Below are 12,238 nucleotides of genomic sequence, written 5' to 3' on the forward strand. Positions count from 1 at the left end.
GGAGAAAAGGTGGCGGAACTCAAACCTGGCCACGCCCTCATCAAACCCTAGGACCGCCCCTTTAGAGAACAGGAATGCAAGTAAAATTTGGGAGGGGCTATTTCCGGTGTGGGAGGGGCTATTTCCGGTGCGGCCGGCCCGGAAAAAGGTGCCGGAACGCCGTTCCGCCGCGTTCCGGCTGAAAAAAAGCCCTGGATGTGTTTATGATAGCTTTCAGATATGGTAGTTTTTTACAGCCAAAAAATCATATGGAAGTGTATGTTTTAAAATTAACACTGACATCACAAACCTTTTGGCTTTTCTCAGTTAGAGAAATTGATATAATTAAACAAGCTATATCCACTGAACATAAATTTTTCAGCATTAAACTGTATGCTTATGAATGTTTGTTTAGATAGTACTTAATGACTATTCCATTTTAACAAATCCTGATCTTAATACAGTCTTAAAACACCTCATTATCACAGTTGGATTCAGGTAGCCCTTGCCTAATTATCCTAATTGGGACTGGAATTTCTATCACTAAGTGAAGTGGTCATTTAGGCGAAACATATGACCACACCAGTTAGCAACAGCAGGTCTACTATTGTTGGTTGCAGCTGTCAGGTCAGAACTGCACTGTTGTTAGACAAGAACCTCACACTTCTGTTGCCCTGTCGTGCCACCTCCACTTTAACTCCCTCCCATCTTTCTCCCTCCCCACTTCCCCGACATCTCTGCTCTTTTGGCCATCCTGCATCTACTTTTGCCTACCCCTACCCTCAGCTGCAGAAGGAAGAAGATGGTGAGGAGAGCGGGGAGTGGCAAGAATAAATGGCAGTAAGTGCAGGACAACCAGAAGGACAGGGATTGAGAGGAAGACAGGCGAGTGGAGGAAGTTGAAGTACATGCTGCTGTTGTAAATGCGGGAGGCCGCCAAATGTCCAAATTTTAATCACAGGACCCCAGGGGTACTGCATCGGCTGTAACTTTGAGGACCAGCCATAATTACCACTTGATTAGTGCCATTGTAAATTTGAATGGTCACTCAACAAATGGTCATTAAGCAAGGACTCCCTGTACTATGACCTTTATTCTGTTGTATGAAGGACAATAAAAATGGTGCAGCTAAATAAAATATGCTGTACTTCACCAGAACAGAACTAGATGCAAAGAAGGGGGTTGATTGGATAGTTTCCAGTGCAGCTACTTAGTCTGTGACCATACCAGTGTTTTAATCCGGTATTTTCTTGCATCCTGAAATAGGAAATCATTCTCTGGAGAAAAGCTCCTGAGAAACTGAGGAAACAAAGAACCAACTTCCATCAGCGGTTTGAAAGTCCAGAGCCACAGGCATCTGCAGAACAGCCTGAAATATGAACTGGATCTATGGGATGAAAAACTGGTATATCGGTAGATCAGCAAATTAAAAGTGGCAACAGCCTGTAGGAAAGAAAGGCCAAACACCCATTACAACAGTCTTCCTCATCTTACAGTGCTGCATTTCCCCCACTACTAAAGCATTCTTCAAGTAAATATTCAGTTCTGTACATAAATTTAAAGTAAGTGCTTTCTGAAACACTGGAACTTTCTTAAGCTATTTTATACTGCACATTTTACTTTTGTCTGGTGTGATGCAGTCAGAGCTGCATAAAGCTTAAAGAAGTCTAGTTATGTGTTTCCATGCATGTAGTATGGTGCATCTAAATTTTGCTTTCATTGATGGTAAACTAAAGCATTTCCTCTTTCTATATCCAACTACATATCATACATATTTCCTCAATGTCTGCTGTCTGTAACATTGGAGACTTAATAAAAAAAATTGTCTTAAAATGACAAATTCAGGTTTTATAATGATACTGTTGTCTTTACCCCAGGGAAGTAGATAATATATATAAAATACAATGTATTTGGAATAGATCTGAGAGCATATTACTGTTTTCAGAATTTTTTGAGGAATGTGTACAAACAAGCTTCTTTCAGAATTAGCTTTTCAAGACAAGTGGCTGCATTCTTTTTTCTTCCCCTTACTTAGCGTACTCATTCCAATGACTCTATGATCAGATTCCAATTCACTTCAAGATTTATATGACCTGGGCTAAAATACAGAATTCTCTCATTAAACCCCAGTTTGGTTAAGGGTGCATGTATATGATAAAATGTTTTAAGATAATTTTTACTAATTTACACTCTTGAATACTGGATCATTTGCACAAAATTTTATTTTTGCATCAAATACATACTTTTCACTGTCCGCCTCAAATGTAGAATATCATATTCCTTTTCCATGCTGAGCTTCTGTGATGAAATGTGGGCTTGTACAAAAATATATAGAGGAAAAACATTAGCTTTTCCGAAAATGGTATTCTTGTGCAGCAAAAGATTGATTTATTTTTTATAATTCATTCTGGAATATAGTATCTCCGGGCAAATCTTGTTAGCCCCCATTTGTCCACAATTAACGTATAATTTTCAGAACCACACTGCCTGTCTAGCACCCTATGGGGGCCTGTTGAATAGAAGGCTACTCACATTTACAATTCACTTGGCCTATTTATCAAAAACGTTTCTAAACTTCAGTGCAAGTATTGTTGGTTACCTTACTGTGTGAAGTAAGCAAAATTACTAAATTATATTTAGAAAAGAATTGTTTTATTACTGTGGCACCTTGATAAAGCCAAGAATACTTTGCGTACTGGGACATTTCTCTTATTCTTAAAGCCTGTGATAAGAGAGAGCTTGATTCCCTCATGTAAGTGCCTATTCAGAATTTCAAAAGAAAAAAAAGCCAAATATTTTCATGGACACTTGCATGTTGCAATCTAGAAACTATTCCAAGAAATTTTGAAAATGGGTTGTATTTAACCAGCCTCAAATTGTGCAACAATGTATAATAGACATAATAAATTGCTATTTGAATTATTAAAAATAACTGTATTCTCACTAAAATCTCTTTGATTACTTTACGTCCAATGTCTTGTGAAGTAAATCTGACTCTTCTAATTAGTAGCATAGAACTTTTACTGACTTGCATGTTTTAAATGGTACCTAATCATGGGATAAAGAAAATTATATTTTCATCTCCAAAATTCAATAATTTCTCCATTATAAGTCCTTAGGTTAATGATTCTCAATGGATACTAAGCTTTGTTTATAAATATCTTCATGTCTTTTGAATGGTAAAAATTACAGGTGTAAATCTTCTAAAACTCCAAAGAAACATAATATACTTTGTAATACCAATCCATTTATTGCAGACAGTGTCAGTTATTCAAGCAGTTTCAGTGGTCTTTTTTCCCCAGTGTGCATGTGTTCTGCCATGCAGATTGCATTATTTTAGTGCAGGGGTGATAAAAAAAATGCCCCCCCTTTATTGTTAAATTAAGCTCAGGGCAGCATTAGTCAGCATTGTTAATGATGAGGGATGCTGTGCGTTACTGTTTATCTGAGGGGCCACAGGTTCTACACCAGTGCTATGATGAGAGCATTTGAGGAACACTGATTTATGGATACGGATTCTCCATCTCCATGCTGAGAAAAGGCGTTCAGGTAAGACGCCCCATTTATAAAACTTGTCTTATTGCTTGAAGCATAATTAGTTTTTGAGATGGCAATGTTTGCTTAATACAAAAATTACCAAGTGAAAGTCGAGAATTAAGTGGCCTTAAGAAATTCTAATATTATGGAGACAGTTGGATTACACATCAGCTTATATCTTTTGATGACCTGGTGAGATTAGGGCAGAGTAATGTATGATTATTTCTATTTCACATTAAATCATTCAGACTACTGCATAGATTATGTTTTCCCCAAAGTAGAGCAAAGTTTAGGATTAGGATTCTGCGCAACACTCCTTGTGTTATGGGTATATTTATCCACCGGAGGATCAAACAATAGAAATGACTGTGGACTTCTTCATGTCGCTTAGCTGCAGAACAGATATGACTGTGAAGAAGCAAACATATCTTATTTATTGCTTGACAATGACACACCTTCACCATCAATCTTTGAAACTTTGTCCCATCTCCAACCCACAACTGAGGCAGTTTAATTAACCTTCAATATTTCAAGTTACAGTATAAGGCAAAGGTCCTCAACCTTTTGGGCACCAGGCACCAGTTCTGTGGAGAGAGGTTTTTCCACGGACCGGAGGGTGCGTGATTTTGTGTGCTGCCTGCATCTCACAGATAGGACTTTGCTTGTTTGTGCAGACCGGTTGCTGGCATCCCGCAGCCCGATACTGGTCCACGGACCGGAAGTTGGGGATCCCTGGAATAAGGTACTGCTTTCCTTCTTCTGATGTAGTGCAGTTAACACACTTTCATAAATTGTGATAACATGGTCAGATATTGGAATATACACAGCTTGTATGGCTGTTTCATACTGTCACAGGTACTTGGCACAGACACCAAATCAACACTTCCAAACCACTTAAAACCTTTATGTGGATGAGCTCTTTATAAACATGGTACTCTTTTGACCACTTCTGAGCTTGGTTCTACAAACTGTTGCTTGATCTGTTGTATGAGGTGTAATACAGATTTTTTGCTTTTCTGCTGACAATGATTCCCATGGCCACATCTTTTTTTACTTTTTACAATAATGTTCCTGTTCCTGAGAACTTGTGCATCAGTACTGTACTTGCCACTTTGACTGATCACTATGCCTGGAACCAGTACCATGAAATTGTACCCCTGTGGCAACTTGTGATTTTACGTTGCTCCTGATAGAGGGACATCATTTTTTTGAGGTACTTTAGCTTTGGCCTAGTTATGGTAGCCAATCACAATTGTATATCTGTGCCACTTCCAGGTGTTACCAGCCACAAGTTCAGAACTGGACTTATTAGCACTTACACCACTAGTTGTGGATGGAGTTAATTTGCTTCCTTGGTATTGAGATTTTGGACTCCTTCCTTCTTCCTAGTAGCCTGTAGACAATCAGCCAGCTAGGAAAGCAGCCTACAAAGTGTTGATGGGAAGTTCTTAAAAAACAACAGACACAACTGCATTGCTGGGAATCTGGGGTGAAGCAAAGATATGCAATTCAACTACTATAATACAGATATTTTCCAAATAAAGCTAAGAGAAATTCTCACGGGATAAACACCAGTCTAGATCAAAGATGGTACTTTTAGAGTATAAGCACATTCTGGGTCATAATTTGAAACATTGAAATGCTCTAATTGCAGTTGTGCCATATTCTGTCAGGTTGGTTTCCTTACCAGCTGTAATTGTTACCTGTGAAAATATTTGCTCTCATGACAAAAAGTATCAGAAAAATGCAGCACGTTCTATCTTCAATAGAAAGTGCCTAAATTTGTTTTGAAGGAAAGCATTCCTTTTGTTTGATTCATATGTGAGAGAAATCAAAGTGGCTCAATATCCTACAGTCAATGCAACTTAGTCTCTTAGTCTCTCATCCTTAGTAGATGTGGATGAGTTTGCCACCAATAAGGCTTGTAGTGTAGCAAAGAATTTGAACTTGAAAGGAGGGGAGGGTAAATTACTTGTGAATGTCAAAAGCAGCTGTATCTATGGCCAAGCTGCCCCTTCTCCAACACCTAGAGAGAACGAAGATAGGGAGTTCTGTGTGGAAAAAGCCTGGAAAGAGCCAGAATAGTATAGTGGTTAGGATACTGGACTAGGCCTTTATTTCAGAGTGGCTGCTGTGGGGAGAGTGCTACATCTGCCACCCAGAACTCCAGGAGGAAAAATCAGGTATAAATCAAATGAGTAAGGGCTTCCGGTTAGATGTCGCGGTGTTACGCGCGCAGGAAGACAGGGCTCCATCTTCCGCGTTCGATTTTGCCCCGCTGGGGACCCTAAAAAGTTGCCCCGGAGAGGCGACAAAGGAGGGGACCTTTGTTGATCGCGGAGGGGCAGCGGTCCCTCCGTTTGATCTGAGGAAGCCCTCCAAACCGGTGGGGGAAAGACTGGCTACACTTCTGTGGCCAGTCAGAAGCTGCTGACAACCAAAGAAAATAAGCACTAACGAGCAACTCTTGAGCAACATGGATGGAACTGGGTGAGACTATAGCCTCTCTTTATGATTTTAAGACTTTTTCCTGGGAAAAAACCGCCCAAAGCAAAGAATCCCCCCTCCCTCCCAATGAGAGAGGGAAAGGGAATTTCCACCCCATTCTCTCAAGAAAAGAAAAGCGGCAAACTAATTGCTTGGGGAAAAACAGAGAAAATTACAAGATTAATTTGGAACCGATACAGATATATAGCTTTGAAATTTGGGGACTAAAAGTATTTTTGAGACTTTTTTTTTAGAAAAGTTTGTAAGATAAGTTTGGATTTAAAAAGCTGGAAGATGGCATTAGTGACATTTAGTGGGGAACTATGCCACTACAATTTATTATTAAAGGAACTGGCTTGAAGCCCAGGCTCAGATAAGACTTTGATTGTCCTTGGAAACTTTCACTGGGAAAAGGGAAAAAAAACAACAACAACCTCTTGGCCTGCTTCTTTGTTGTTCCTGGAAACTTTCATTTTTTCAGACTGCAGCTGGGAAAAGTGAAAAAAAAAACCTCTTGGGCTACCTATCTGTGTTGGGGACTATAAAGACTATATACAAAAACAAAAGGAGTGTTCCATACTTAGCCTTAAATGGTAAAAAATCAACTTTAGCACCTGTTTCTGAAGTTCCCAGCTTGATAGATCAACAAGAAAATGTTAATGAATTTCAGAAAGAAATTCTATGTTTAAGTCAGTCCAACAGACAATTGTTTTATTTCATGATGAGACTAAAAATAACGCAAATGAGATAAAAGAACAATTTTCTAATCTAAATTTACAAATCCAGACTATGACTAAAAAGGAGGAACTAGTAACCCAGAAAACAGAAGGAAAATTAGAAGAAATAGATCCAAAGATGGAAGACCTAAAGGAAGGAATTAACAGACAGATACTGACAAATGAAAAATTAGAAGATATAGTGGTAACACCAGAAATGGAAGATATCTTACTTGTCAAGATCTCAGAACACATTTGAGGATAAGGAAGAAGAGCTGATCGAACGGATGATAAAGCTGTTATGAGAAATGCTGAATACTGACAAACAAGATATGAAAAGAAAAACTGAAGGAGAAAGATGGAGGCTGTTTAATGAATATAAATGGATTGAGCATTCTTCCAAAAATACTTCAATTAAATTTTCTTCCTCATTCCAAACAATATATACAAAAAGAGAGGAAGAATTACTTGATGATTCAAATGTACTGACTTGGAAAGTTATTTGGCAAAGGAAGAAAGCTAGAGTAAGACTGAAGGAAATAAAGGTTTTGATCTATTAGATGGGATATTATACTAGTAAATAGATGTTTGAATATGGTTAAGAAAATAGCTGTCAGAAATAAAAGAATTATTATAATTAGGATAGGATTTGTAACTAGAATATTATATTTTGTTATGAGATGGGAAATATGAAAATTCTAAAAGGGTTTGAATAAAGGAAGCCTTTGGTTATCCAAATATAATTTATTATGAGAAAATTATAAGCGATAGAGATACTTTGAACACTGAGGGGAAATCAAAATTTTTAAAAAGTGGGAAAATCAGGATATTGATTGAAAAAATGAAAAATTGGATTCTAAGTGCAAATGCAACTGAGATATATTTTGGCTAGAAAAGATATAAACTGACAGTATCAATATTATGTACAATACCAGAAAAATGTGATGAAGATGTCTATATTTAATTGTATATGTATTAACAGTAACAAGAACTGTATTTGCCCAGTGTGGAAAAATGCATACCACCGGAAGAAGAGAGGATCAAGGAAGCACTAGATGGTGTAGTTTTGGACTAGACTGGGAAAGTTAGTATGTGCCACTGAATTACCAATGGACCCAGACAACACGTTGTTTATTAAGTACTTATGATTGTAAAATTAGAAAATAAAATATTTTTTAAAAAATAAAATGAGTAAAATAAGACGATACACTTGTTTGACACACACACCCTTTCACCAAAAGATTTACTTAAATACATACAAAAACGTAAAACAAATAGAAAATGAAGCAAGTGGAAGACAGAATAACGTGGAGGGCTAAGGCAAACCATTTCTATGGGCCTCTGACTCTGCCCTCCACTCTTCCAGGGCGCAGAGTCTTCTGTTCTGTGCCTCAAGACGACGGTTCATGGTTTTCACTGTCAAGAGAGGTCAAAGAGAGATAAAGTAAGAAACTACATCACCAAGGCTGATGGTTGTGTTTCCATTTATAATTGGGAAAAAACCTATCTTAAATGTGCCACATCACATGAGCTTACAGTAAATTCAATTACTGTTCCTGGTTACCAAAGAGGGAGCAAACAGGAAAGAGATATATTTGAATCATATTTCCAAGGAGAACCAGGAAAGGTTAAAGCAGTGTTTCTCTATTTCAGCAACTTTAAGATGTATGGATTTCAACACTGATAATTCCTCAGCCAGCATGCTGAGGAAACTTGGCATCTCAGTTAAGCATCTTCCTCAAATTAAAGCTGTTCAGTGCTTTCTCTGTCAAGGGTGCTCTGATAAGCAAGATGAATCCCAAGATGTCCTCTTAGAACTATCATTGCTTTGGTGAGCATGGCGCCAGTTTAAAGGGGAATGATTTCAACTGAGATTGGTCCTTTCCAATCTCTATGCAGATCTAATGGGACTGTGTAAATTAAGACTTGGAACAAATCTAAAAAAGCTACAAAGTTGTTCAGTAAGATGATTTCTCTCCTGAATTTCAACATCTTTCATTTCTTTCTGAGCTTTCATCTTGATTTTAATTGGTCAATTCTTTCTTTCCCCTCCGCTAGGGCAAACCTGGGAATATTGTTCCTAGCTATTTTTGTAGTATGTGGCTGAAGGGGCAAATCTTGTGCATCCATGTCAAGTGAGTACATGAACAAAATAAATTTGAAAGTGCTTCAGGCTTACAGTTCTGGAGGACTGCTACTCTGAGATCCTCCAGGGAAAGGCGAAATGCCTCCATACTGGTACTTCCTTCCTTTGGCTGTGATGTTGGTGCCAGAACTGTTGAAGCATCTCTGGTCTCAGTTCCTTTCCTCTGTAGTTTCCCTGTGACACAGCATGAAAGTTATTTGAGATACAATATGAGCACTTTGGATGACTACATGAAATTATTCCCACTCGATAATGGGCGTATGGTTCATAATGGGTTTTATTGTACCACATTCACTTTAAACTGGGTCAAGAGGGACCTTTGCATTAGATAAGGCAAAATGGGCAAAGCATAAATCTCTAAGGCATTTGGCACATGGCCTGTCTGGTGGCCCCCGGTGGAAGAGCTCTTGAGATGCTGGCTTACCATGTCGTCTGGGACTATCCAGTTCCTCTAGTGCCATAGCAGAAGTGGATGGCCTGGGGTCTTCCAAAGAGGTGGTTAGATGAGGAGATATAGGATTAGGAAGAGGGGAACAACCTTCCCTCATTGTGCAGCCCTGAATGGATGCACAAATAATCAGCAAGAACATACACACAACACTTGCCCACACCAAGGTTCACTGCTTCACTAAGTTGAAGCATAGTGCATGCAGCACCTACTTCTGAGTTATGGGAGTGTTTTGGGGTAACAACGGCAGAATTAACAGAACTCAACAGGGAGTCACAGCTATACTTACCAACAGATTCTTCCTTTGCTGGCTTTCGCTGAGATCTGTAAAGCTACTTCAAGCGAGGACACTGACAACAAAAGGACCTTCACTTTCACAGTTTTCTATCCTGATGTTGGCAGCCTGTAAATTATCAATAGAGAGGCATTGGAGGGTATCTCAGTAATGAGCATGCAGGAAGGGAAAGAGTGGGAATGAATATAAGAGCCATGGAAAGTTGTCCTTTTCTGAGATGAACATGCCTCATTATTGCAGCAGCCTGCTTGCTTCAGCATCTCATGCACTACATGACTGGTAATTAGAGTGACAGTACACTAGAAGGAGAAAGAAGAGTTGACAGCTTGACCTGCATCTCTGTCATACCAGTCACTCAACTCTTACCACAAACAAAATGCATAGAAAAAAAAATGTCTCGCCAATGGCCAAATTGGATGCAATCTGCCCCATCATCTTACACTCACAAATTCTTGAAATTCTTGCAAAAAATGCCAACTCACAATTTCAGTACAATTTCATTATTTCTTTTGCAATGGGCAAGTAAGTAACCTTGGGACATTCAGGCTGGAATCCATGAAGTAATTAAATATTATCGTAATAAGTACCAGAGAGTGTAGGTGGGGAAGGCTCTTTGATTTCCTTATTGGAAGAATAGTGAACTAAGATGTAGGAACATGCTTTGAGGGCTACAATAACTGAGTCTTAAGCTTAATCTAAGAACCAAATTAAATTCAAACTGAAACCATTCCTCAATTACAACTTAATATATGGATTTGTACCAACTTAAAATTTATGTTCCTATAGAGTCCATATTTTTGTTTTATAGGACATCTTAGGCTTCATTTACTCCAGGAGAGAAATCTCATTTGCTGATTTATATGCTGATCATAGTTCTTGATATTCTTGTTTAGCTTAGACTGTAGCAATTTTTAATCTTCTGAACGATATAGTCAATAACTATAATCTTTAGCCATTTTAATTTTTGGTTTATTTCATTGTATTTTACCTCAATAGTTTTTATTTCTTTTAATCACTGTTTAAGTATTTTCTTTCAAATGGAGAGAGAGGGAGAGAGAGAGGGAGANAGCGATACAAAGACACGCTGAAAGCATCTCTCAAGTCCCTGGATATCGATACCATCTCTTGGGAATCTCTGGCGCATGATCGACCGACATGGCGTACCCTGGTTTACCAGGGTTGCCAGACATATGAACACAGAAGGACAATCTTGGCACAAGAGAAGCGAGCACTCCGTAAAGCCAGAGCTGCAAATGCTGAAGCAATGGTGTCCACATTTCTCTGTTCAGTATGTGGCAGAACATTCCGTGCTAACATCGGTCTCATCAGCCATCTACGGACACACCGCTGATGGCCCATAATCCATAAGACAGTGATGGCGAACCTTTTAGAGACTGAGTGCCCAAACTGCCACCCAAAACCCACTTATGCATTGTCGAGTGCCGGGTGGGTGTGGCCCATTGGGTGGGCGTGGCCCATTGGGTGGGCATGGCCCATTGGGTGGGCGTGGCTACAGTGGTAACAGCAGACTGGATGGGACTAAAAAGTTCAATCAATCAATTCCAACTTTGCAAGATCTTTTTTTTCCCACGAGAAGTTGAAATTGACTGATTGAACCTTTTTTTTTTTTTTGCACACGGCGGCAGAGGCCTAAAGCGAAAAGGTTTTATAAAACCCAGCTGAAGGCCTAGGACTGGGGCGACGGCGCGCGTGCCCACAGAGAGGGCTCTGAGTGCCGCCTCTGGCACCCATGCCATAGGTTCACCACCACTGCCATAAGATGTCAAGGTCTTCACCGAAATCGATGGACAAACAACAATAACAATAAGAGGCTTTATAGACCAAGGGTCATTCCCACCAGATAAGTAAGTGTCACTTTTCAGGGATTTTTCAGTGCTCCTGTGCCACATAGTTCCCACAACGCATCTTTGATGTCTTGGCTGGGCTACATCAATAAAAGATACTAGGAGGTATGGGATCAAAAAAAGTCAAGAGGGCGGCTACAACACGCCATTAGAACCTTTAATTTTTACGGAGAGAGAAACAAAGAACACCCTGGTGGTCAAAAGGGGATCGCGATCGGAAGAACACGATCCTCGGGCGGAGGGCTTACCTGTCCCTTCGCCCCGCGGCTCCCACGCACCGCAAGGCGGGTCTGCTCATCCGCGCCCCATCCAAACGCCTGCGAGCCTCCAGTCCAGTACGAGCTTCAGCTCGGACTACAACTCCCACCCACTTCCGCCGCTGATTTCTGGTGCGATTTGGAGGCCCGTGTTAGGTGTCTTCAGCAGTGCCGGGGATGGGTGAGCTTTCTTTACTAAGACCGGCGCTGTTCAGAAGTGTTGATAGACAGAGGCGACGGGCCGTACGTACGCTGTATGCCGGAAGACAGCTTCTTTTTAATCAGCTTTGCCGAGACAGCTTATGTTTCCTCCTCTCCTGTTCAGGCGTTTCCAGAGACAGCCTGGGATCCTCGAGTCGCTGAGCAATGACGCAATAGGTGCGCGCGGCCTTGCATGCGGTGTCCGAAGGGCTGCTTCGATGTCTGCGAGCGGCTGTGCACGGTTGCTTTCTCGGCTCCCTTCTGGCCAGTTCCGCTGCGGATGCCCTCTGGCTCTCCGGAGCCGGGG

At 40.2% G+C, this 12,238-nt stretch overlaps 2 protein-coding genes across 2 annotated transcripts in view; both read left to right on the plus strand.

Annotated features, from left to right (window-relative positions):
* VPS26A (VPS26, retromer complex component A) overlaps positions 1-2,083 on the plus strand; it is a 15,587-nt gene extending 13,504 nt beyond the window's left edge. The window contains exon 9 of the mRNA XM_015822966.1: positions 1,246-2,083. Within this exon, the coding sequence (XP_015678452.1) occupies positions 1,246-1,359 (114 nt within the window). The 3' untranslated portion in view covers positions 1,360-2,083. The remainder of the gene's footprint in view (positions 1-1,245) is intronic.
* Positions 2,084-11,907: 9,824 nt separating this feature from the next.
* Positions 11,908-12,238, plus strand: part of SUPV3L1 (Suv3 like RNA helicase) — a 19,508-nt gene continuing 19,177 nt past the window's right edge. Inside the window, exon 1 of the mRNA XM_029285461.1 lies at positions 11,908-11,911. Within this exon, the coding sequence (XP_029141294.1) occupies positions 11,908-11,911 (4 nt within the window). The remainder of the gene's footprint in view (positions 11,912-12,238) is intronic.

Source organism: Protobothrops mucrosquamatus, unplaced genomic scaffold (genome assembly GCF_001527695.2).
Source record: "Protobothrops mucrosquamatus isolate PMUCROS unplaced genomic scaffold, P.Mucros_1.0 scaffold1731, whole genome shotgun sequence".
Classification (NCBI taxonomy): domain Eukaryota; kingdom Metazoa; phylum Chordata; class Lepidosauria; order Squamata; family Viperidae; genus Protobothrops; species Protobothrops mucrosquamatus.